At 42.4% G+C, this 24,735-nt stretch overlaps 1 protein-coding gene across 1 annotated transcript in view; it reads right to left on the bottom strand.

Moving 5' to 3' along the window:
- The window catches only part of LRRK1 (leucine rich repeat kinase 1), a 78,685-nt gene that overhangs the window by 36,023 nt on the left and 17,927 nt on the right, over positions 1–24,735 (bottom strand). Inside the window, exons 3-12 of the mRNA XM_051628611.1 lie at positions 22,464–22,627; positions 21,415–21,586; positions 18,896–19,075; positions 18,129–18,277; positions 9,664–9,890; positions 9,008–9,135; positions 8,577–8,740; positions 7,778–7,915; positions 4,020–4,132; positions 2,830–2,906 (exon numbers count right to left, since the gene is read on the bottom strand). Of these exons, the coding sequence (XP_051484571.1) occupies positions 2,830–2,906; positions 4,020–4,132; positions 7,778–7,915; positions 8,577–8,740; positions 9,008–9,135; positions 9,664–9,890; positions 18,129–18,277; positions 18,896–19,075; positions 21,415–21,586; positions 22,464–22,627 (1,512 nt within the window). The remainder of the gene's footprint in view (positions 1–2,829; positions 2,907–4,019; positions 4,133–7,777; positions 7,916–8,576; positions 8,741–9,007; positions 9,136–9,663; positions 9,891–18,128; positions 18,278–18,895; positions 19,076–21,414; positions 21,587–22,463; positions 22,628–24,735) is intronic.

Genomic DNA, 24,735 nt, shown 5'->3' with positions numbered 1-24,735 from the left:
TCAGTAAGAACAGAGAAGAAAACCCAAACTGCAGCTGACAGACTGCCAGCCTCTCAAACACTGCTGGCATTTGCCCCTCTGCTCTGTTTTAGACTGCAAGGTCTCAGGGCACTTCAGAGTTCCTACAAGTCTGAGCAGCAATGAGCATATTTTGGGAGCAACCCAGGCAATAATAGCAAGAGCTGCATGGCTGAGTTGCTGCTGCTGGAGAGGTTTGAACAAAGGGAAATTCAGCCGGTTCCAAGGAGCATCATTTTACGCCACAAATTACTCCTGGGATGGTAGCGTGAAAAACTGCTGTGAATTGTGTTGCTGTCTTAAGAGTGTCACATATATCTACCAAGAAGCATCTGAAGTCAAGGAAAACCAGGCCACACAGGGACAAGGAGATTCTGAGTCTCAGATTAGGAAAGTCCACCCAGCACCATCTGCTGCCTCCATGGTTGGTAAAAGCAACTCCCTGAGATGCGAGACACTCCCTTCCCTCAAGGAAAGGACAGTTGCACTTCCACCAAGATCTTCTTCCCTTACAGACAAGACTTGAGGAACTGTAACTAGACTGAGTTAAAAAAATAAAAGAAAAAAAAAAAAGAAAATGGAAGAGGTTTTCTCAGGAGAAATCCCCCTGTTCTAATATTAACACCATTTCAGGCCTGAGCTATGATCAAAAAAGGAGCAAGATAGAGTCCCACTGTCTGTAGGGGCGTTTCATATACGTGACAGGACTGTCTGGTGTGGGCAGGGTGTCACAGTCTGCCTTTCAGTTTTCAAATAAAAAATCATCTTTGGGATTATTTTAGGAGAACAGCGAGCTTATTCATGGATTCAATTAACTTCCTTTCTGGCTCATCGCTGGACTTAAACTTGTCATTGTTCCTCCTCAGTGTGCACTTAGGCACAGACAGATTTAGTCCCTCTTGGACACGTAGGAGCAAACACCTAAAATAACAGCAATACTCTCAATTCACCAAAGAGTCCCAGGTAGAAAGGAGTGTACTATATTGGAAGCAAGCTTGAGGTGTTTATGAATTGTAATTATTTATTCATGAGGTATTTATGATTTCTCTGGCTTGAGCTCAAATTTTCTTTTAAAGAACTGTAGAAAAATTAAAACAAAACCCATCTTGAAAATGTATTTTTGGATGAGTAAATGCCACCAACACCACATGAGTGTGCAAGAAGTTATTCTGAGATTTATCAGTCACATATAGTGAACATCCATAAATTATTCTCTTTAAATAATCTAGACCTGAGTAAATAGCTTTGTTGGTAAAATCACATGAAAACCTGCCTCCCACCTCACTAGGAGACTTCTGTGGGCAGCTGATATACTCCAGCTTCTCTTTCTTGATGTCCTTTAAATTCTTGGCCACGTGCTCTAGTCTCACCAAGCCATACTTGGCAGGGAAACAAAGAGAAAAAGATGAGTTGGGTTTGCTCTGTCTCTGTGGCCATTCAACCGTGCCACCAGCCAGGTGGGCTACCATGTGCCCTTCTGCAACCTGAGGCAACCTCAGGCAGCTCCAGGCTGCACCAGGGTGTTAGGTGCCAAGGCTTTTCAAGTGGTACTAATGCAGAGTCCATCCTCCCCTCCTTTATGTAGAGGGCTTATGCTGGGTTTGCAGCATGAAGTAATTTCCACAAGGACAACAATTCCCTTTTGTTGCTGGCTTTAGCTGCCTTTGCCCTCTGCTCCTGCCCTCCTCTCCCCACTGGGAAATGCTCCTGTAGCACTTTACAGAGAAGCCCTGAGGATATGTCAGACTCCACAGATTCACAAGATTCAGACTCTTTTTCCAATTCTTCCAATTTCACTGATGTCACAGCATTTCTACTTCCATTTCCTATTTGCAAAACAACACAGACTAATCCTTTCTCCTCCTCAGGGTGCAGATCCAGGATTTGCTGCACAGCAGCCTCTACTTCCAGAGGCAGGAAAATTAGGTAGGATTAGCCTTGCCTGGAGGTCCAGGTAGAGCAGACTCTGCCTCCCAGATGAGCAGCCTGGATGTTAAGACCTCCCGTGCTAACCTACACCTATGGCTGTTCTTAGCGCATTCACCAATTTTACCTATTCACGTTGACCTGAGAACAGGCACAATTTTCAGGGGAACTGAGGAAATCATTTGCTGCAGGAGGGCCTCTCCCTCCCACGAGCAGCTGAGGGCTGCTCGGATCTGCGTCACGAAGACGCCAGCTCTATTCCACTCTGTGATTTGCAAAGAATGCTTTCCAGCAAGCCATTCTTCAGGCAGCTGAGAAGAAGAAAGCTCTCCAAGTGCTTTAAAATAAAACAAACAAACAAAAAGAAATGCAGATGAATCCCACAGAGAGCAGGAAACAGTGGAAATGTCTTTAGATATTCCTTTGTTCTCTCTGGGATTTCACGTGCACTAAACCAGAACATCTCTTCTGCTCTGCCCCAATCTGTGGGTGCAAATCAGAGACAGGGTAAAACATGCAATCAACCAACTGACCAAGACAAACAATGCTTAGACTAATAAGAACAATTATGGGTTAATTTCCCTTCAACATGTCAGTCAGTACTCTGGCTAAAATGGATGACCTTAATGAAAATAATAAAATCTCCGTCCAAGAAACAGGTTTCACTCATGCTTTACCTTTCTATATTGATGGTACCAACCAGCTGCACCATTTCTTTAGGAACATATTACCTAAACATATTTCCTCTTAATTTAAATGCTGCTGCACTTTAAAGGGCACTGATTTCCCTCCAGCCAAACTCCAGAGATTCCTGCTGCTTCACAGCTCACCTGGCACTCATTCTCAGCACTCCCCTCCCCTCACTTGCACTGCTGTGTACCTTACCTGCCTCTGGGCCACCACGCACCCTGTTCTTCGTGGTGAAGAAGGGAATCCGCTTTGTTTTAAATCCCTCATCACTCCTGCAGGCAAAACAGAATGGTGACACTGGACAGAGCAGTGGAGAAGTGTGCTGGAGCTGTGTGCCCAGGACGCTGTGTAGTGCAGAGTCTGGCCCATCTCGAGGCTGTTGGATTCCCAGCACAGATCTTATGGGTTCCTGTCTGCTTTTGAGAGGTGAGATTGAAACCTGCTGTGCAATCACAGAGCCACCAACACTTGTCCAGGCCCAGTGGGTTTCTTCTGGCAAATTAACAGAGCTCCACAAGGCAGCGCTTTCAGCTCCCAGGGTGAGAGCACTTGACCCCCAGCTTTATGGGTGTCAAGGTTAAGTAGCTGTCAAACAGCAAAGGCAATGGGCTCCACCAGAAGCACTGGAGAACCGAGCTGCTGCCATCCCCTGCTCTCACCAGAGAGCCTCTGACAAGATGACCCCATAACGTGAATCTGGAAATGCACTGAGACATTCAAAAAGCTGTAATTTGTCTTTTGCAACCGACACAGCAACTCATAAGGACTCCAGAAAATTTGCTGGACAGGCACCCAAACGAGACATAGTATGACACAGTTCAATGCAGTTGTAGAGAAGATAAAGGACCTTTAGCTCTCTGTGTTAAACCTCCCTATTGTAATTTCTAAATAGAAGAACATCACTCTTTTATTGGATGACCTGACTAACATCAGTCTTCTTTATGAACTTGCAGCTGGTTACACTTCCATTTAAAAAACAAAGACTTTTCATTTTTTCCAAAACAAAACTCCATGCTAACAACAAACCACAGTCCAGCCAGATGGTTTATGGTTAAGATACGCTCCCCAATAACTAGTATTTGTAGCGATGAACCACACACAGGGTTAAAGAAATTCCTACATGCTCTCAAATTAAACTGCCATTATCAGTAATCTATCCACTTAATAAATGATAGAGTGTGCTAAATGCCCAAAGAATCAGTAAAGGATAATTCATCACTGTCACAGACACACAATATACTTAGAGGCATGGTATGTGGATATCAATGCCTTCTGTGCAGGTAATTAATTCACAACTGACACTCTTTGTATTATAGGAGGGATTGCATTTGCTATTATTTCTTCAGCTTTTGTTTTCTCAGACAAAATTTGAAAGAAACACTTACTTCCCAAGTTGATTTTTGGAAAGATCCAGTGACTTAAGTTGTTTGCAATTCCACTTCTCTTGTGGAGGCAATGAAACTAACTGATTTCCCAGAAGCTTCAGGGACACTAAAGCCTAAAAGAGGAATAGCCTAGAGTTAGCAGAGTCCATCAAACACACAGAAAGAGGTTTTTTAGCATGGGTATTAAATAACAGAAACATGAAGAAAGTTCTTCTTATTCATCAGAACATCCTGTCCGTGCTGCCTAGCATGCAAACATTTCCTTCTTGTCTCCAGCAGTATATTTTCTGCACGGAGCAACACCACTATTAGTTCTGGGAGATTATTAGTCTATTTGCTGACAGATGCAACTGGAAACAACCCATATAAGAAGGCATTTTACTTTTAGTGAGGAAACCTTTCCAAATGGAAAAGAACAGCATGATTTACCTACACAGTGTGCCACGTAGGGATGAGAAGTCTTACACATTTGTGCAAGCTAGAGTGGGCTTACACCTGCTGTGCATGCATAAAACTAATTGCAAAATGTGAATGATTTCACACAAGAAAAAATTTTAATTGCTTGGTTATGACATGTCTATTAAAAGGGAAAGGATTTATATTAACTTTCCAAGATTTACACAAGTTACTTCTTTTCTCCTCACACCAGAAATCTTAACAAGAAGTGAAGCTGATCAATGCCAGACAGTTAACAACCATACAGACAGGACTCAACTGCAAATACCACCAATAAGAGTAAACCAAGCTCTCCTTTTAATTTAATTGAAATATAAAAGAAAAAAAGAATGACATTCCCATTCAAGTTTGTAAAGCTTATGCTCTGCCATCTGCCCTTAAAAATAATGACGAGGCTCAAATGATCACTTTCATTGGGTTAAAAATCTAATTTTCCACTGAAAAACAGTCTTCTATGCAGTTTCCCACTAGCTTTATTCTGCAAGTTTCTCCACCCATCATGAAAACTGAGATAAGCAGAATGTCATCTGAATTATCTCATGCCACAAGTATAGCAGTATTAATGAATTACACTCCATGGAATTCATGTTTTACCAGCAGAGACTTCAGCTTCATGTGTGTTAAATGTTTTAAGCACTCCACATAATATAAAAGGTTTATGCCCCTTTTCATCAAGCAGGATTAATAACGTCTCGGGAAGCCAGTCTGCTGGCCTTCCTCCGTGTTTCTCAGATTGGAAAAATATGAGGTATCCATGCGACAGAAGCGATGGACAACGAGCTGTCGCTGGAATGGCAAGTACCGTGCAAACGCTCCCTCTAGTGATAGGCGAGGGGCAGCACTGGGCCTTGGTGGGACTCAGTGATGGTCAAGTAAAATAGAAAACTGCACAGTGAGCCACTAGAGGAGCGGGTTGAAGACCCGTGCAAACTATAAAACCCTCCCTGCCACTCGTGTCTTGACAGCCAAGGCTTTTACCAGCATTAGTCTTCCACTGGCTCAAGCCTCCCGTTGGAAGGAAGCCTTAGTCCCTCCTTGGCGCCTGGTGCGGAGCCCTATCCAAGTCCCAGCATGGGGCTCTTCAATGACAATGCTTCAGACTTCTCCCCCAAAATATCCCTGAGCAGGGGGCAGGAGGAGAGGGAGGCTACATGTTCCAGAATTAGCACAAACTTTGTTCTGTGTGGTCTAGCTGGGGTGCTTCATTTTCAGTCAGCTGTGTCCATGTTACATGTCCCCCACAAACACTGACAAAGGCCACTCTCCAGGAGAGCTCAGAGCCTGGTGAGATTATGTGCAACGCTTATGTGCCTGCTCCACAGGGGGAAAATTAGTGACTTTCAACTGGCTGTGGCTCTTCATGGCTGTAATTCTGAAGATCACCAGTCCTTGTTTTGCAATTGCCTCTTCATTCTCATCTCTAACTTCTCCATTTTTGCTGCCTTCCAGGAAGAGAATGGGTGCCTCCACAAGTGAGACAATGGCAACAGCAACAACCTCCTTCAAGCCTGCTGCTGCAGCGCGAAAAAAGGGCTCTAGTGTGTTAGATTATACCAGAGGGAAGGAACCACAGCATTGAGATCAGGCTGCCTTGGTCAGCTCACAATGTGGAAAAGCTGACCAGAGTCTTAATCTGAATACCTCCAACCAGAGAGGGTCAGGAGCATCTATGGTTGGTTCCTTTAGAAGGCAACAGATGGGAGAAGGCCTCTGCTTCTCTTAACACACTTCTAGTTTATCTATCTTATTAGTGACTGTAAGCTGCACCCAGTCCTAAGAGTCCTCCACAAACCAAGCAAAGGTCCCTGATAAACTACATAACCCACTAACCTTGCTTTCAAGTCACAGGCCTTCCCTGCTTTCAGCTTTTCCCAAGGAGAAGACAGCTCACTGCTCTTCCCACCTTATATGCAGGAGCATGTTGCTGCCCAATTTCTCTCCCTTCCCACATCGACTTCTGGAGTGGGCTGGAGAATGAATACAACCTTATTCACCAACACAAATCCTACAACCAAGGATTATCTCAAGCCAGGGATGATCTAGGCATGGGCTTTCATCTTGTTTCTCACCCCACTGTAGCCCTTGGGGACTGAAAATACCTGCTATTTATTTCTTTTAGGAAAGTAAAGCTGAAGAGAAACAGGTAAGAACTGGCACTATTTAAGGCAGCTTCTGCTTGGTAACTTTGAAGACACACCACCAGCAGAGACTGCACAGAGGTCTTCCCTGAGGCCTTGCACTGGTGCCTTCCTTCACCTCCCTTTGCAGCTTCTAAGCTGAGGCACCCAAAGAAACGTGCCCTTGAAGCACCATCTAGTGTTTAGTATCTGTCATGGTAGCTCCTACCCACCAAGCTTAATTTTAATGAAAATGGGAAAAAAAAAAAGAAAAGAAAAAGAAAAAAGAAACCCAGAGAAAACAAGTTTTGGAGACAATAGTCCATAGGCTTCATTCTATTTCAGGAGAAACACCAATTGAAAACAAATGGTTACCAGAAAGCCAAATTAGCAGTGATCATTAAAAACAACTACTGAGGCAGCAAACAACACTCAGCACTCTTCTCTCAAGCCAGAGCAAAAGGCACCTTGGCAGCAGACTCCTGAAGTGCAAATTGCACATGGATATGAACCATCCAGTGGGGAAAATCATGCAAATTCTGCACAAGAATTTACCTCTGTTTGTATCTGCATGACTGTGAGCTTCACAGTCTGAAAGGGAAGCTTGGAGGAAACCCCCAAGTTCTGCTTGGTTTCATGTCGAAACCATGTGAAGCCACAAATTCTGAAGAATTCTGAAGTAAAACTGTGGATATCTGACGTCTACTAGCAAGAATTATTTAATCTGCACCAGCTCAAAGATAAGAGAGATACCAACTAGTGCTGTTTAGGGCATCCAAACATGCTCTTTTCAGCAAAGAAAGAGTAATCCTTAATTACACAACACTGGTGTGCCAGATGAAGAAAAAACACAACTATTTGTGAGGACACTTGAGAACATCTGTATTTCAATGGTTGGAGCTTGCAGCTACAATGCAGTGGTTGTCTTCTGAACAGCTCTCCTAAAATCTGAAACAGACATCCAAAGAGTTCTCAGAAGACTTGTGTCAAAAGCTAGATGCCCCATCACTGGATGAGTGTCCAAATGTAGTTATTCAGGGGGCTATGGAATGTTCATAGGCTCTCTGTTGTGTTCATCAACTCCAAACAGCAAGTAGTCTCCTACCTTAACCAGATAGCCACCACTATGACTTCAAGCTCTGAACAGGTATTATTATCTGTCAAGTAGGATGAAATGACACTTACTTCAAGCTGGAAGAGTCCTGGTGGAACTTCTCTAAGTGAGTTCTCAGAAAAATCCACTTCTCTGAGATGATTTTTCCAGAAAATAGTCAATGCATCAGGTAGGAATTCCAGTGAGTTTCTAGATGCTTTACAGCACTTCTGGAAAACATGAAAGAAAAATAGTAATAATAATAATAATCTCTTTAAATAATGGGATAGATCAGCTGTCACATGGCTAAGGCATTAATAAATTCATTCTAGGTTATCTCTAGATACTTTGATCTAGATAAATTTTTGGGCATGAAGCCACACAGGATTTGCTGAGGAGATGCACTTGTTTAATTCCTGCAAATTATTTGGTGGGCAAAAAACTATTTTAAAAGTTATTTTGAAAATCATATCTATTTGCTTTCCAACCACAGACACTTTACCTATCCCCGTGACAATGAGGACTAAAGTTGCAGCAAGGGGTGAATATAGCTGTCCTAGTTAGCCATGGGTTTGGGCAGAGATGATTTTGAATGAAGGCTGTGTTCTATAAAATGACCCCAACAACACTTCTGCTCATACAAACTACAGAGAAAACAAATGCATCCTTAAGACATTTTTCTAGAAGTTTTCCACCAATGCTACCAACTTGGTGAGGACAGGGCAGACCCTCAGAAAGACTTGATCTGAGACTCGTAAACCAAACCAGGTAGGGGCACTTTTACAGAAACAGAACAGCTTTCTAGCCTAAGATGTCTGACAGCTTTGTAAAAATCACAGTCTAATTTCTGCATTGTTGCAACAGCTTTTTTTTCAGAGCAGTTTGACTTACCAAGGGGCAGGCCCAGGGATCTGGAAACACTTTCAGCTGATTTCTGGAAACATTCAGTATGTTTAGGGACTTGAAGCAGTAAAGAAAAATGGTTGGAAGTTCCACCAACCTGTTGTCAGAGACGTCAAACTCCTGCAACTTCCTTAAACCAATCCAATTAGTTGCTAGAAAACATGAAATATTGCAGAGCTGGTGTAAGCATGATAGCAGTCTGATCCAGCAAGATACTGCATACTTACTAGGTAAGAGCCAAAGGATATTTCATGAGAGCTAAAAAATCAACCAGGCCTTTTCATTTACTTTGGACAAAGGATTGAGAGATGCTAAGCATCCCTAGCTGATATGATATTTAGGTCATTATTATAAAAGTTTGGGGTTCTCCCTTACAAATCAGGCCTTGACATGGAAGTGTAACACTGGACTGTACATACTGTTTTCCTCGTCAAATAACTTCTCCATATAATTTTTGGATGCAATGAGTTTTTTAAGGCTTTTAAGATGTAAGAATCCAGAAGGGAGAGTAGAGAGCTTGTTGCTGGATACATCGACCTCCAGTAACCTGTGAGTACAGAAGATAATCAGGCATCAATAAAATGCTAACAAAGATCCCTCTTGCCATAGACATCTATTTTAGCAGGACAGCTTTAGATCTAAATGAAAGCAGATGGAATGTGCCCTCACAAGGCAAAACAAAAAACACTATTTAAAAACTAACCCTTCCAGTGAACAGAGAAAAGTGGTCTGCATAGACAGCAGGTCAGATTATTATTACAAGACAGTAAATGTCAATCTGAGTTAACTCAGGGCTTAGTCTTGGAGGAGTGGGACTCACCAGAACAGGAGAAAAGCAGAAGAACATGAGACAAGACAACAATAAAAGTCTCTGCAATTGTCCTGACAATGGGACTAACTTGGAAATACTGAGAATGAAAATGAGCAAATCTGAAGCTAAACCTTGAAGCAGATAGAAAACAAATCAAGAAGCTCCTGCACATGCAGCTCCTGCACTTAGGCAGCTTCACAGAGGCCCAGCTGACTTCTGTGCACCTCCATGCAGTTCCATTTGCTGTAGGCCTCCAGCACACACCTGGTACATATGATTTCGTCAGAGGACTGTATGCTGGGTAACTCTGTCAGCTGATTGTCAGCCAGGCTGAGCTTCCTGAGGTTTATCAGGCCCCATGGGATCACGGATGGAAGGGAGACCAGACAGTTGGCAGAGAGATCAAGCTCAGTTATCTGACAGGAGATATCAATCAGCCAGTCCAGATCCACCCAGGGCAGTTTGAGGTTTGACCAGTTCACACACAAAGCCTGCACATGTCAAAGAAAGGAAAGAGAACCAGATCAGTAAAATCTCAACTGCTCTTGGCCTGTGTTACACTGCTGGGAATCTGGCAGATCAGAGCACAGACCAGCAACATCTTGCTCACTTTGCAATCTGCTTCTAGGAACTAAACTGACTCAGAGATGAAATCATGCCTGGATACCAACGGCCCTCACTGTATCACTGCTCCATGATCTCACGCCAAAGACCATGAGCAAGCACAAGCAGGGGACATGGACTTCCTTGCTAATACATATACCAGCTCCAGTGTGCCCCAGAAAGGGTGAGCAGCCCTTGTTTGACACCAGCACTCTCATCCCAGGGCTGGACAGACTCTAACACTTGGTCCATCCAGCAACATGCAGTGAGTTTCCATGGAGTTGGGCTCCCTGCTCTGCAAGACACATTCAACATGATATGGACAGATCATGGAAACCCAGCTTGAATCCAGACTCTGCAGCTCCAACCCCACTCTGTCTCCTGGACATGGAATGCATGGCTGCTCAGATCTCCACAGGACTCTGAGCACCAAGAGAGGCCAAGCAGGTTCAGAGGAACTCTGGTGGAGCAGTCAGCCTCTGAAATGCCTGTGGACCATTCCTTGTGCACCTGTAGAGAGGACAGGGACAGATCTGCTGAGTGTAATACTTAGTAGAAGGAGCCCTGTTGCTGGAATAATTAATATATGCCCAGGCACTGCTCTTGCAACTTAAACATTCAACAAGCAGCCAAACCATTCCAGGAAGTTTTACAAAGGAAGATCTGGGAAAGGCAAGGAAAAGCAAACACCCTCTTGTAAAGCATTTCTAAACACTAGACATTTGCTCAGTATAATTTAGGAAGATAATTTAGTATCTGAGAGACATGATTTTGGCAGTTGCCTCCTCTCTAGATAACGTTCTGCTGCTCTTGACAGTAAGATGAGGAAGTTGCTTTATCCTCTTTTGGAAAAAAACCCAGAAGTTGTTGTGAAAGGCATAACTACTTATTTCAGACTCCAGCTTAGACAGAAGAAAACATGAACACAAACTGGTCATCAATGCAGACAAAAGATGAAAGTCTTCATTTTCAAGATCACTTCATTATATTCCAGTGAGAACTACGTTCCAAAATACACATTTTTAAAATGTTAATCCCAAAACAGTGTTTTTGCCATAACTCATCCCAGACAACCTCAGTGAAAGGATCGTTAATTCTCCACCAGGAGGCAGCAAGGATCCAACAGCAAATTTAATTTGCTATCCAATTCCCAGAATTTAGCATTTAAAATTTTTAACCCCAAATTAAAAATTAAAAGGAATATATTTTGGTAAGGGGGAGAAATAAAAGGGAAACAAAGGTCTATGTCAAATGCTATTTGAGACTCAGAACTCCAAGTAATGCAGATCACACAGTTCAACTGTGTAGGAGAATGGAATAAAGGGTAAGCACAAATAGTTGCACTTTTTGGAAATTGACAGTAGTTGTATTTAGTGTAGACATAGTGCTTTTCAGGTGTTCACTACTGAAGCCTCAGGACAGCCCTGCAAATACGAATGGAAATATTATGCCTTTTGTATCACTGGGGAAACAAAGGCAGAGAGCAAAAGCTGTTTGTCTAAAGCTACACCCACCATCATGCCACAAGGCATCCATGTAAACCACAGTGGGCCAGTAGCAACAAGAAAGAAAATTAACAGAGTACCCACTGCTTCTGCAAAATATAGAGTACTGACTGGGAGTTACACTGCAAAGCTTTCACACTGGCACTGAACATATTCTGCTTTACTGTGAGATTTTCCAAGCCTGTGTATTTCACAGATTCCTGTTTTAAATCCTCTATGTAGTTCATTGCAATTTTTTCACCTGTAACAGCCCAAGACTGAGCCTGTTTACATCACTGGACAGTAATCAGTTGTGATTTATGGTAATAAAAAATATAAACACAGATCAGATTGCCTTTTTGATCCCTAGCTATCCCACACTTCAGGAGAGATGTAGAGATGAGGCACTGATGCTAAAGAATGGGAAGACCTTCCCAGCATGAGGAAATATCACTGGGGAAGAGCACATTTGTGCTTAGATGATTAACTAGTTTTTCCTGGCTCCTTGAATTGCTCCAAGAGCTCACAACAGGAGGCAGATCCCTAAATCCACATAATGTGGGAAACCAGCTCTATGCTATAAACAAAATGCTCAAGTACTATTGGTATCTGTTTGGCTACTTACAATGCACATTCAGGTACCAGGGTACCACTCTGTCTTACAATATTGTTTGGTTTAATTTCAGATAGAGAATTTTCAGCTAGTTTAGCTTCCACCCTGCACCAAAACCTGACTTACAGTGGTAGAGGAGGGAGGAGTGCATGGCTGGGGAGAGGGAAGGGGCAGCATCATTGTAGCTCCATCCTAGATCAGCTAAAATTGTCCCTGATAAAAGTATAGCTCAATCAGCAAGTAAATTCTCTCACTGATGTAATTTATACCATAGTGTGGGTTACAGTGATGCCAACAGAAGCCTTTCTATGCCAGGACAATTAAACCTCCATCATGACTTCTGCTCATACAGAAAAAAAACCCATCACCCTCCTACCTAACAGTGCTGGATAAAATCACATCTCTGCATTACCAAAAACCAAACAAGCTTGCTTTCCCTTGGCTTAGGAAAGAGTTAAGAAAAGGTCTGATCCCCACCTACATGTGCTTCATGTAGATGTTTAATAAAAAATGGCCTTTTCAGGCTCAAAGAGAAGGGGGTAACAAAGATTCAGCTACTGACAGTATAATTCAAGCCCAGTCTGCCTAGATATCTGAGAAACATTTTAACAGGAAAGTAGGCATTTTAACAACTAACCTTGGCTGGCAATGCATACTCTGTCCTGATAGGTTTTTTCCAGGAATGCCATTTTTTTTCAAAAGCTATGCTGAAACTCAGCCCAAATGGAGGTGGAGGGGATAAACCAGAATGAACAGGGGAAAATCCAAGCTTTTAGGCAGCACTTCCAGACAACATGTCTATGGTCTAAAAAATAACTGCTGCTAAGGAAGGGGCTTCCCACTTCCCCATACAGTTGTCAAGACATGGGGTATGGAAATACTAACTTAGCACTGAGCGTTACAGAAAGATGAGTTTGTCTCAGGCTGCCTACCAGACCCATCAATTATCTCCTGTAACCATCAAAAAGACCTTGCTCAGAGGGAGACTAAACCTCAAAAATGAAGCCATGGAGACCAGCCATGCTCTTTTATCTACTTCCCTTTATAGCTTGCTTTGTGCCAAGAGAAGGGAATTAGCAACACCCTTCATGGATATCTCAAGCAGTGGCTGAAGCAGCTTTTCACTGACCCCATGCTGCTGGAGCAAGGTGGTAGATAAATCTGGAATGAAGAATCTGGGATGAATATCTGTTGTGAGACTAAAGCTCCTTTTCACCCCACAGCATGGAAAACACTGACATTACATTTAAAGGTGGCCTCAGCACTGATATGACAGTTAATTACTACTCCGTATGCATTTTGATCAACAAAGACTGGCACTGCATTGGGCAAGACACATCACAAAGATGCCATCCAGAGGAGATTCACCCTGGAAGTTCAGGACAACCTCCAACAGCACACTGAGATAGAAGTGCTAGCATCCTGGCACTTTCTCATTTGGCAATGGTGTTGCCACAATGGCTGTGGATGCATAGGATCTGCACCATGGCCCAAAAAGAAAACAGGTAAGGAATATTTTCCCTTTTTTTTGTTGGTTTTTTTTTTTAAACATCTCATGCTCTGTGGCATCCTCCCTAAAATAAGCATCCATGGCCAGAATATTGAACCCCACAAACTATTCACATATTGGACATAAACAAACAGAAGAAAGAAAACTGAGTTTTCTAGCAAAAAAAATATCAGCAGATAGTCCTTGCAAAAGGGTACCCACAAGTCTTCCAGTTACACAGAGGATGCATATAATGACAGAGGGCTTTGGAATTCTGGCAGTGATGGGAACAAAGGCCAGGAGAGCTGGCTTACTCATTTGGTTTCCTCCTCACAGGAGAAAGGATGTTCTTGTGGTTGAGAACCTGAATTCAGAGTCCAGAGCCCTAGATTCCTTGTGTGACACCAGTCACTGTCTCAGACTGCCCAGACTCCATTTGCCAGCCCATACAATGGGACAGCAGGGGAGCCAGGAGCAACAGACTCTGACTCCCTCTTTTCTTTTCCTGATTAATTAAAACGCATCCAACAAACTGCAATTAAAAAAAAATCAGAAAAATGAACTGATGGTTCTTATACCCTCCCTCCACTCCTGCTCTGTTTCAAAATGCTCTTTACAGTACAAAGAAGTACTTGTCCTTGAGTACACCAACCAAAGGAGTAATAATAGGATCTACAGCCTGCTTTTAGAGGGTGCAAGCAGGACCATGCATCCCTGCTGCTTCTCATTTCAGACTGATACTCATCTCTATTTTGCATTTAGATTGCTGTGTATCATTTACCTCAAAAATGTTGAGCCGTGGCCTCAGGGTATTTAATGTGATAGAAAGATACCAGCAGAATTCAGATAGTGACTTCTAAAACCACAGACAAGATTGTGAAATCCAAAACCTGCTAGGAGTGCCGCGGGGTAGGTGTCCTCATCTCCTCAGCAGCTTTTTGAATCTCAGCAGTAAGTGCCTGGCTCTCACTGCTCCTCTTCATCCAGAGCCAAGGACTGACAGTGGCTCTTCCACCTGAGTACTGCAAACTGGAGGATCAGCCAAGCCTCTTCATCTGACTTAGGGACAGTGGATCAAAATCACCTGGGTGCTACTAACCTGATGCCAGTGGAGGTATCTTAGGGATTTACTTGCAGTGAAAATGTAATTAAGTGAAAGAAAGCCTGACAGCAAAGCCATGAAGAGAGGGGATTTTCTCCCCAACTCACACTTAAATCCTCTCTGCTATCTTCCCACAAAAACTTCAATGCCAAAGGTCTGTGATGCTGAACTTAGAGAGCCAAGGATCAGCTCAGTCCTTCTCCATTTGGAGAGCTCTGTGCTCAGAGGCTCTTAGGTCCAGGACACAGCCTGACTCTGGGCAGCTTACTGCTCCTCAGAAGGGCAAGGAAAACATCTGTAGACTCCCCTCTCCTGCCAAGGAAAGAATTTCTCAATATGAGTCCTGAAAAATAAATGGAAATCTTCTACTGCAGGGATGTCAGGGGACGCACTGAGGAAGGCAAGAGACTGGAAATTGTGCAGAAGCAAGAAACCCCACTGCTCTTGGGCAAACCATCAACTACAAATGCAAAAATATTTACTTAGATTTGAGACCTTTTGGTAAGGCAATTTTAAAAGGCTGTTGTGCACTTCTGACATGACTTGCCCCAACAGAACCTCCCTCTCACTGTAGACAGGATATTCTGAGCACAGAGATCTAATTCCTCTGTCAATAACGCTCCTGTCAATCTTGAGGGAAACTGCTGCAGATTCCTTTACCAACAGTGATGTGAGAGGATTACATACATACATTTGTATCCTTGTGTATAAAACTATTGGCAAATACTTCCCAGGAAAAAATACAGCAATTTAAGCTCTTTTCTGGTTATTAATGGAAAAAGAAAAGAAAATCTCACACAGCAAACACTGGAAAGTTACGTGTTATCTCCATGCTGATTACACCTATGAAAGCCTGGAATCTGTGCCCAGCCACTCTGCTGCAGGGGGGGCTTTTCACCATTTGTTACCTGTTCCTGTAAAAATTGAGCACTTCCTCTTTTTAGCAAGACAGTGGTTTGCTGTGGGGATAAATTTATGCCAGGAAATTAAAAAAAAAAAAAAAAAAAAAAAGGAGAAACATATCAGAAAAATGAGATGTAACTCCTCTTGCCTCAGAAAGAGCAGCACTATGCACAGCACAGTGGCTGCCTGGAAGGTGTGGCAGCTAAACCCAGTCCTCCAACCACATTTTATGCATAGCTGGTAACATTCACTACTGGGAAATCAACTGGAGGTCAACTGTGCAGGGTTTTCACTTATAGAAAGCACAGATGGGACAAATCCTTTTGAAGTTCTGAGCTCATTCTGAAATGATCAGTGCTCGGTCTGCCCTGTCCAAGAGCAGAGACTTTCTGACATCCAGCTGGCTGCCCTACACAGTCTCTGCACAGCCCTTTTTTGCTTCCTCAGAGTGCAAAAGGCATCACAGCACTTACACAAGACTTACATTTGTGAACTTTAAGAGGTATGAAAAAAGCAACTGAGGCAGCTTGGTTGCAGCTGCTGTGAAGTCGTGTTTTAAAAAATTATCAAGGGGCATGACTATCAGTTCCCAGAGACCCGAGCTCTGCAGCCAAACTAGAACAAATCTTCCTGAATTTGACCCTATCTGCCAAAATGAATTCAAAGAGAAAGCATTAAATAAGCAAACATATTAAAAAGAAACAGCTACTAGAAGAATCAAGGTCAAGTTTCTGGGTCTGTTTTTTTTGTTGTTGTTGTTTTTTTTCTTTAAATCAGGCCCTTCTGGCAATCAGCTGATGTTTTAAGACTGCTCTCTTCTTCACTCAGGGTGTGACAACAGCAAAGCTGAGTCATTTTTACAGCAGCTAAGTTAAATATTGCCAGCAAGTTCACATAGAAAACAGACCTATTGCCTGTAATTCAAACATTTATTCCAAGTCTATTCAAGCTGAACTATCCAGTTATTTGGATTTTTCTTTTCTGCTAAAAGGCATGTATTTTTATCAGCTCTTATACAGAAACATCTAGGATTTAGCTTTTTTTTGCTTATCTGTCAACAAAACTAAGAATCCTACAGGGAGGGCTCTAAATCTGCTGACTGGACCTCATGAAGTCAAGCTCATATAGGTGCAATCCCTAACACTCACAGTATGGTTGGCAACCCAGTGAGATGGGGTTTTGGCAGGAAAAGTGAGAATGGAGAAGTTCATAAAACCATGAAAACCTCTGCTTATTTTCACTTAACACCAAAGCAGAATCAACACCCCTCACTGTTTCTAGCTGAGCAAACCCTCATCTGGCAAAGGGATTCAGGCAGAGCCATGATCAAAAAATCTCCCTTGCAATTTTTCACTACACAATTTTTATGACCTGACACTGGTTAATCTACACACTGAGGGGTAAAAACAAAAAATGCCTGATAACTAAATTGCTGGATAACAGTAGAAGTAATACAAAATACTAAATGCTTCCCTATAAAGCAGTAACTGTTTACTATGAGACATTTTTCAGTTCTGAATAAAGGAGGGTTGAAAAACAGAAATTCAGAGAATGAAGAATATAGCCTAGTTATACAAAGAAATATGATTCTCATGAAATGTAATAATACCCTGCATGAAAACAATGCCAGATCTCAAACCAGCAGCATCATGTATTAAGCCTTCCAACAGCTCTGAGATGTGAGGAGTTTAAATCTCCCCATTTTACAGTAAAAGAAATAGATGCAAACAAATTACCAAAATTGCCAAAAGGTTGTCACTGGCTAAGAGAGGTCTTGCCAACCTAAAAAGGCTCTGATTGCTTTTTGTTGGCCTCTGTGTCCCATCAAAACCTGATGCCTTGTCTGTGGGATAAGGGCAGCTCAACTAATATGATCTGACCACACACAATACTCTCCATGCTGCTCCAGAAAGCCAGATCTGTCCCAAATGAGTGACAGTGAAGGCCACCAGCCAGCTTTTACTACTGAGGATCAGGAGTTGGAGAGATATTTTGAGCAGATGTGAGCTGCTCTACTCATGCTCCATGTGAATCAAAAGCCACATGAGCCTATTTGTAAATGCAGGGGAAAGACAAGTTCACACACTCAGTTCTGGGCCAAGCTGACTCTCCTGGCCAGCATGGAGCTTGTGCCATTACCTTGAAACCAAAATGTACAATAGAATCCTAAAAAAAGAAATAGTCTTGGGATCACAGAGGAACCCTGTGGTAGTCTATTTCTCTGGAAGACTGGGCACCAAGTCACTGTTTCCATAGCATAAGCCTGGTTCACACGTTGATGTTAAATTTGCCAAGTGGATGCTGCCACACACAGTGTCTTCTACAAGGATGCCACTTAAAGGCCTAATGCTTTACACCCTGAAACTCACTACTGGCACAAAAGCCACTTTCACAGCCTGTTCTCTAAGTGGGTAGCAAACCACGAGGCTCTTAGCTGTGAAGAAGAATCATGAGCTACATGATGCACAAACATAAATTATTAACAAGATGCTCCTTTAAAAGAACATTTATTCACACAGATAAATAGCTACTTACTGTTTTTGCTGGAGCACTACCTGGTAGTGGGCTTGTCTCAACGAAATACTTCCTCAGAAGGTGTTTGCTGGATTCAGGACTGTCCATCAGGATGTAGGAACAAAAGAAAGCTCCATTCCGTAATAAAAACACAGCTACATCTTCATTCCCTATAGAGAAAAGACATTATGTGTTCTCTTCTCCTCATGTCAATGAACCAATAATGAGCTGAACAGAAATCCTAGGAAATAACCACTTCTGAAAAAAAACATGAGGGTGTGTGAAAAGGGAACTGAACTGTATAGAGACTGTTTCCTCCAGTGACAGGATTTAGTTTGGTCAGACTGAAACAGCAAAGACACTATGCAAAAGCACTGGCCCAGGCTCCTTTTTTCTCTTATTTGTCCCATCTTATTAAACTATACACACAGCTGTGCTTTGAAGTGTAAATTATTCGGCCTAAATCAGGCATGTGTGCCAGAGTGTCCATAACAATAATGCTTTACTTAGAAGGTTTCTACTTTTGAAGGGTCTTTTCCCTAGGAGTTTAAAGAGGAAGGTTCAGCCTCTCATTATTTACAGTAATCTAACAGAAGAAGGCTCTGACTTAAATTTGGCTAAATCAAAAGGTTCAGAGCCAAATTTACTTTCATTTATCCCACTAGAAATCCAGGACAATTCCAGACAAGCCAGTCCACGCTGATACTATCCTAGATGTGAACAACTCAGCCCATTCTTTAAAAATCATTGCAGAAAGGGGCAAAGTTTTGAAGCATGCAAATACATACCTGCCTTTATAGCAGCGTACAGGGGCAACCGTATAAGAACTGGAAATTCATTCTTCCTGACTGCACAGCTCTCTGGGTCAGCACTGTATGCACGAATTAGGAGTTTAACTATGTCCAAATGTCCCTGCTGGCAGGCTATGGCCAGCATCCAGTTCAGGAGTTGTTGGCAAGTATTAGGACCTACAGAAAAGATGCAGCATTTGATTGAGTTGATGTCACCAGGCTGTGATGTGCAATGGTCCTCCACAAATAATGGCTCTGCAAAAGGCTCAGGCTGAAGCCTCCAAGGACACAGGAGCAGACTGCACTGTAGGAGTTTGTTATAGACGAGCCCTAAGCTGGCCAGGCATAAACTTTTCAGCTTTGCTTTACTGCTTTTCATTTCCTACCCAGTTAATGGGCAAACTTTTTTGACTGCCTGAGCTAATCATGCATAACCTGCTGACAGTGGAAGGTTTCGAGGATGCCTGCTAGACTGACAGCAGAAAATTCAAACATCTAATCCCAAGCAGAGGTGGCAAAGGATGACCAGGACTGTCTTTCCATCTCATTCAACAGACCTTAGATCCAAATATCCAAGCCCACTTCTTCCAAGTTACTTGGAGGGGATACAAAGGAGGAAACACAGCTGACTTCTCATGCTACCAAATGAATTTAAAAAAAATTGAATGCTTCAGAAAACACAAAATAATTGTTGCAGTTTGTTTTCATTACAACCTAAAGTCTCCCCAAAAAATTTCATTTCCCCTTGAAATATTTCATTTTGAGTGAATACCTTACTATCAATTCATAGTAAAATCAGACAAATGTCATTTAGGGCTAAAAACTAGAATACCATGTTCTGATTTTTGCATGAATTTCCTAATGTTTCAGTCATCTTCAAACTGCTGCTATTTTTTTGACAACTGAATGTTTTGACTGTAGAACACTGTCTTCCTCTAGGTGTGCATCATTCTGAGCATGTAACTAAATGCCCATGACAGGATTATTTCTGCTAACAGTAAGTAGACCTCCAATCTTCCCAGATTCACAGTATCACTTCCATTTACTTCACAAATTCACATCCCCTTGGAAACATTTGCAGAAAGGTCCACAAGCCCAAGTTTACACATCAACTGTTTTTTTGCAGTTTCTCCACATGGAAATTACATAGTTCTTTGCATTCTTAACAACTTGACTTAATCACTCACCCTCACGCTGCAAAAAAAGGGCTCCACTTCAGCTGTAAGCCACAAGAAGTTCACTCTGGGCCAGAGAGAATCACTGCAGTGCATTTGCCAAGCTGCAAATTCACGTAATTTATTCCTAAGCCCTGTGACTGGTTTCTATGTAACTTCTCAGGGAAATAAATGGAATGAAAAAAACTTCTGAAAGCTGCTGTTTGTATAGAGCACCTCCCCGGTGCCCTGAAGCAAGGGTTTAAGGGAATTGAGTCAATTCTAAACTGAACTAAGTTTCCAGAAACTACTTAAGTCACTTTTCATTACTAAGAGTATTATATTAATATAATTTAATTATTGCTAGGAGGTTACAAAACCAGTGCTGTCAGCCTCCTTTCTGGCTAAAGGAAATACTACATTTAATTGCATTCCCCAAACTGGAACCTTTCTTTTGCTTATTAGTGCTCTAACAGTTTAAGAACACCAAATAAGCAGGTTTCCCAACAGGTTATTCCTGTTCTCATCAAGTACACTGGCAAGTCTATAGCTCCAGTGAGAAGCTAGAGCTATGTTCAGGTCAAATATTGCAGAGACCTAGCTTAGCTGTTGTGTTACTGCAGTGTCTGAGGTGAAGACAGCAATTCACCCTGTTGTACATGATCACTGGACCAGGAATCCAGAGTGAGAAGCAGCTGTCACACCTGCAGCACACAAAGAGAGGAACAGGGGACCCAAACACAAGTTCCTGGTCCTGACTCAGAATAATGCTCTTTCCCCCCTCCCACAGCTGCCTTTAAAATTGTGCCTGGGTCTAAAAATGTCTCCGTTCTGCTATGAAATAATTTTTAAAATAAAATGTAACTAAAGTGTAATGTTGATTCTAAAGAAGGAATTCCCCTGAAAGTCAAAACAAAACACTGGCCAGAGAGCACAGAGCATGCTGCCAGCTGTGCACCCAAACTATTACTCGCCAGACAGTCATGCCGCACTCTCCCTCCCAGCACCACTGTGTCTGCTGGATCAGCAGAGTGGGATGATGCTGTTTCCTGAAAATCTCTTCATTTCTCTGTGGGGTCTGGGACAGTACCCAGCTGTGAGGGCTGATGGGAATGAATTGTCTAAACGGCATCTTCCTCTACTTCCAATTTGCAAACATGGAATATTTTTATGCATGTGTTTTTCCCCCCATGGGGGAAGTTTTCTTCAAACACAGCAGAGATTAGATCCCTCCACGCACTTTCCCATGACTAAGTCCCTCCCATTTCGAGGGATGTGAAAAAAATTAATAAATGCCTGCTTGAAGCTATAGCACAGAGCTACCCAAAGCTTGAGGAAAGGCAGAGAACACAACAGACTTACCATGCAAGGAATCCAGCAGCTCCTTCACAACATCCTTATGTCCAAAATATGCAGCCACCACAGCTGCATTGTCATCATTAGGTTCTGTTGGTAACACCACTAATGCCTCCTTCAGTAAATATCTCACAGCCTGAAGATCTCCATATGCTGCTGCAATACCTAAAAGCTGGCACTGGTAAAGAAAACACAGCAAAACAAACTCTCTGAAGGGAGTGGGCAGAGAAAGAGAGCATTTCTAGAGCCAGGTATTCATTTGTGCCCACGCAAACATATACCCACTGCCACAGTGGTTAACTGAGAATGTCATAAGCATTAGTAGCCATTATATTAATTGCTGTTGATATAATAATTGTATTATTAATTTGTTGGGGTTTGCTTTATAGGTTTTTTTATGACTTTACTGAAAAAGTGCCCAAGGCACTGACTGGTGAACGTAAAACCATTTTTCATGGACCTAGTAAAAGTATTTGCATGGCTCTGCTACAGGGTGTAGTATTTCCAGGTTTGGAGATGGCCAGTATGCCTGGACTGGCACACAGGTGCTCTCCCAAAATGTTAGATAAGCTCTGTGTAAAGAGCAGGCTCAAAAGGAGAGCTCTGAAGGCAGAGCAGTGCAGAAGCTCATGCAGAGGATTTAGTTCCAAACACAAGCAGCAAAACCTTCCCAGGGGACCACTGACCATCTTTGTATTGAGGGGGGAATAAATTTTTTTGCTAAGTCTATAAACTGCTTTCTTTTTATGAGGAAAATGCCATTTCCCTCTTTTAGTGACCATGGCAACAGGACCCCTCCTCACACAGCCTCCCATTCCTACACATGCTGTTCCTGTCGCCTGCCTTTCTCATCTGTAATTTTAAGGGCAAATACTGTCCCTGAGTATCTGTTCCTGAAGTACCCCACACAACCAGCAATGTCTGGGACCCTGCAGCACCAGCACAGTATATATAACTGACTGGATTTTCTACATGAGAAATGATGGAAGACAGAAACTTGGCATTTAGCTTTCTTTCCCAATAAAATGTGAAAAAGAGTGGTAACCTAACCCTACCTTTTCCACTTGCAGTGCAGTCTCTTCACATGACAACTTAATTAACTCTTGGGCCTTATTGGTGTCTCCAGCTTTGTAAGCATCCTGAATGCTTTCTGTAACAGGTGTCTGAATTACAGAGACTTCACCAACTGTGGACTGTTTGCCACCCATGTCCACAGTTCCTGAAGTAAAGAGAGAAAAGAAGGGTCAGGAAGAATCATAGAATCATAGGGGTTGAAAGGAACCTCTGAAGATCATGAAGTCCAACCCCTCTGCTGCAGCAGGAACACCTAAAGGCACATCACACAGGAACAGATCCAGATGGGTCTTGAAAGCCTCCAGAGAAGGAGACTCCACAACGTCTCTGGGCAGCCTGTTCCAGTGCTCCATCACCCTCACAGTAAAGAAGTTTTTCCTCATGTTGAAGTAGAACTTTCTGTGTTGTAATTTGGTGCTGTTTCCCCTTGTCCTATCACAGGACACCACTGAAAAGACACTGGCCCATTCTTGATATCCACCCTTCAGATACTTATAGACATTAATAAGATCCCCTTTCAGTCTTCTTTTCTCAAGACTAAACAGCCCCAGTTCTCTCAGCCTTTCCTTGTATGACAGATGTTCCAGTCTCTTAATCATCCTCGTAGCTCTAACGAAGTTCATTACTCATGCACAGCTGCAACATCAATGCATTCTGGCAACAAAAAAAAGGGGGTGAACTGTTTTCATTGGAATATTTACTGAACACAATTTAAAAAATAGGAAAACCCCCTAAATACTCAGTTGCCTGATAAAAGAAAGTGCTAATATATTAAAGTACTTTTCAACAGGGACAGGAAACTAAAACGGACAGTGAGTTCCCCAACTGATCCCTGAGGTGGTTTCCAAAGGAGAGTGTGAAAGCTCAGACACACACAGCCACATCTGCTTTGCAGCAGTGTGCTACATGCCACCCCCAGCTGCAGGAATCAGGGAAGAGGAGGACTCGTAGGAGATCAGCACCTGTGGTACTTCTGAAGCAGCAAGGTGCCTGCAGGACCTGCAAAGCAATCCTTGCACTATTAGCCTTGCTTCAGTCACACTTCACCTCCAGACAATAAAACCTCACTGTGTTTCTCCAGCACTTTCAACCAGAGCTTTATACACCTGAACAAACATGAAATAAATGAAATTGGGAATATTTTTACTCTGGGAAAAAAGAGTAAAAGGAGATTATGCAAGATGCCCAGTGTCACCCTGATCAATCCTGGAGAGTCTCCTAGGCTAGACTTTTTTTTTTTTTTTTTAATGTCATTAGGAGCCAGAAGAGTTTTTACATGTCAAAGATTAAAAGCTGCAAACTATTAGAGAAGATGCTTGTGGTGGGTGGCTAATAAAGAGGCAGCCATCAAGTCTCACACCCATCCACCCCCACAACTACCAGAACTGGGAAAGCTGCAGGAAAGTCACTGAATTATTAGTAGGATGTTCAGGTCCACTCCTGAATGACATGCAAGACAGAGAAAAGCACTCTTCCCTTGAAAAGAGACCATTTCATACTCATTTTTTTCCTGCTAAAACCATTATTACTTATTATTGCTTCTTTGCAACTGGTTAAATAAAGCCCTTGAGCCCACAGATTTTCACATTTGTTAACAAAGATGTTCCATTTTTTTTTTTTTTTAAATAGACTCATGTGTCATGCAGGGCCTAGTTTAATGCAACTCAGAAAAATAAGTAAATTTAGACCAATCTATAACTGTCAGTAAATATCTTTGAATAATGCAGTCTGAATCACCAATAGGTTCTGACTAACACTTCTCATCAATTATTTAAACCAAGCCCAAATCACTCAGACATTGGAGACGCCTCCAGAGATTCGAGCCATTCAAAATGTGCCCACATCAATAACCTTTCTCAGATGATGCAGAACGCATGAAGGACAAGCAGCAGAAATCAGGGCAGATGAATGTGGTGCTAAATGACAGCACAATAAACCGCATCTCAGAGCTCATGGTAATAGAAGCAGTGCCTTCATGATTCTGTAGTTTTCAGGGGTACATGGGAAAAGAAATCAATCCAGTGTTTGTTACAGTCTTTCAGAGCAGACTCCCCTCCTGTAAGAGATCTTCATGAATATTGCGTATGATTTAATTTTCTATTTAGTAGACACTAAAGGTAAGAAATGCTAATTATTCTAATTAGGCAAGTAGCTGTTTACGGGGTGATAGAAGAGAGAACTTTAAAGCAAAATAGTTCTCCATTCTAAACAACTCAGAGCTGGGCTAAGTAAAATCAAGAAGACCAGAGCCAA

This window comes from Apus apus, chromosome 10, assembly GCF_020740795.1.
Source record: "Apus apus isolate bApuApu2 chromosome 10, bApuApu2.pri.cur, whole genome shotgun sequence".
Taxonomy (NCBI): domain Eukaryota; kingdom Metazoa; phylum Chordata; class Aves; order Apodiformes; family Apodidae; genus Apus; species Apus apus.
This window is presented reverse-complemented; position numbering and strand designations above follow the sequence as displayed.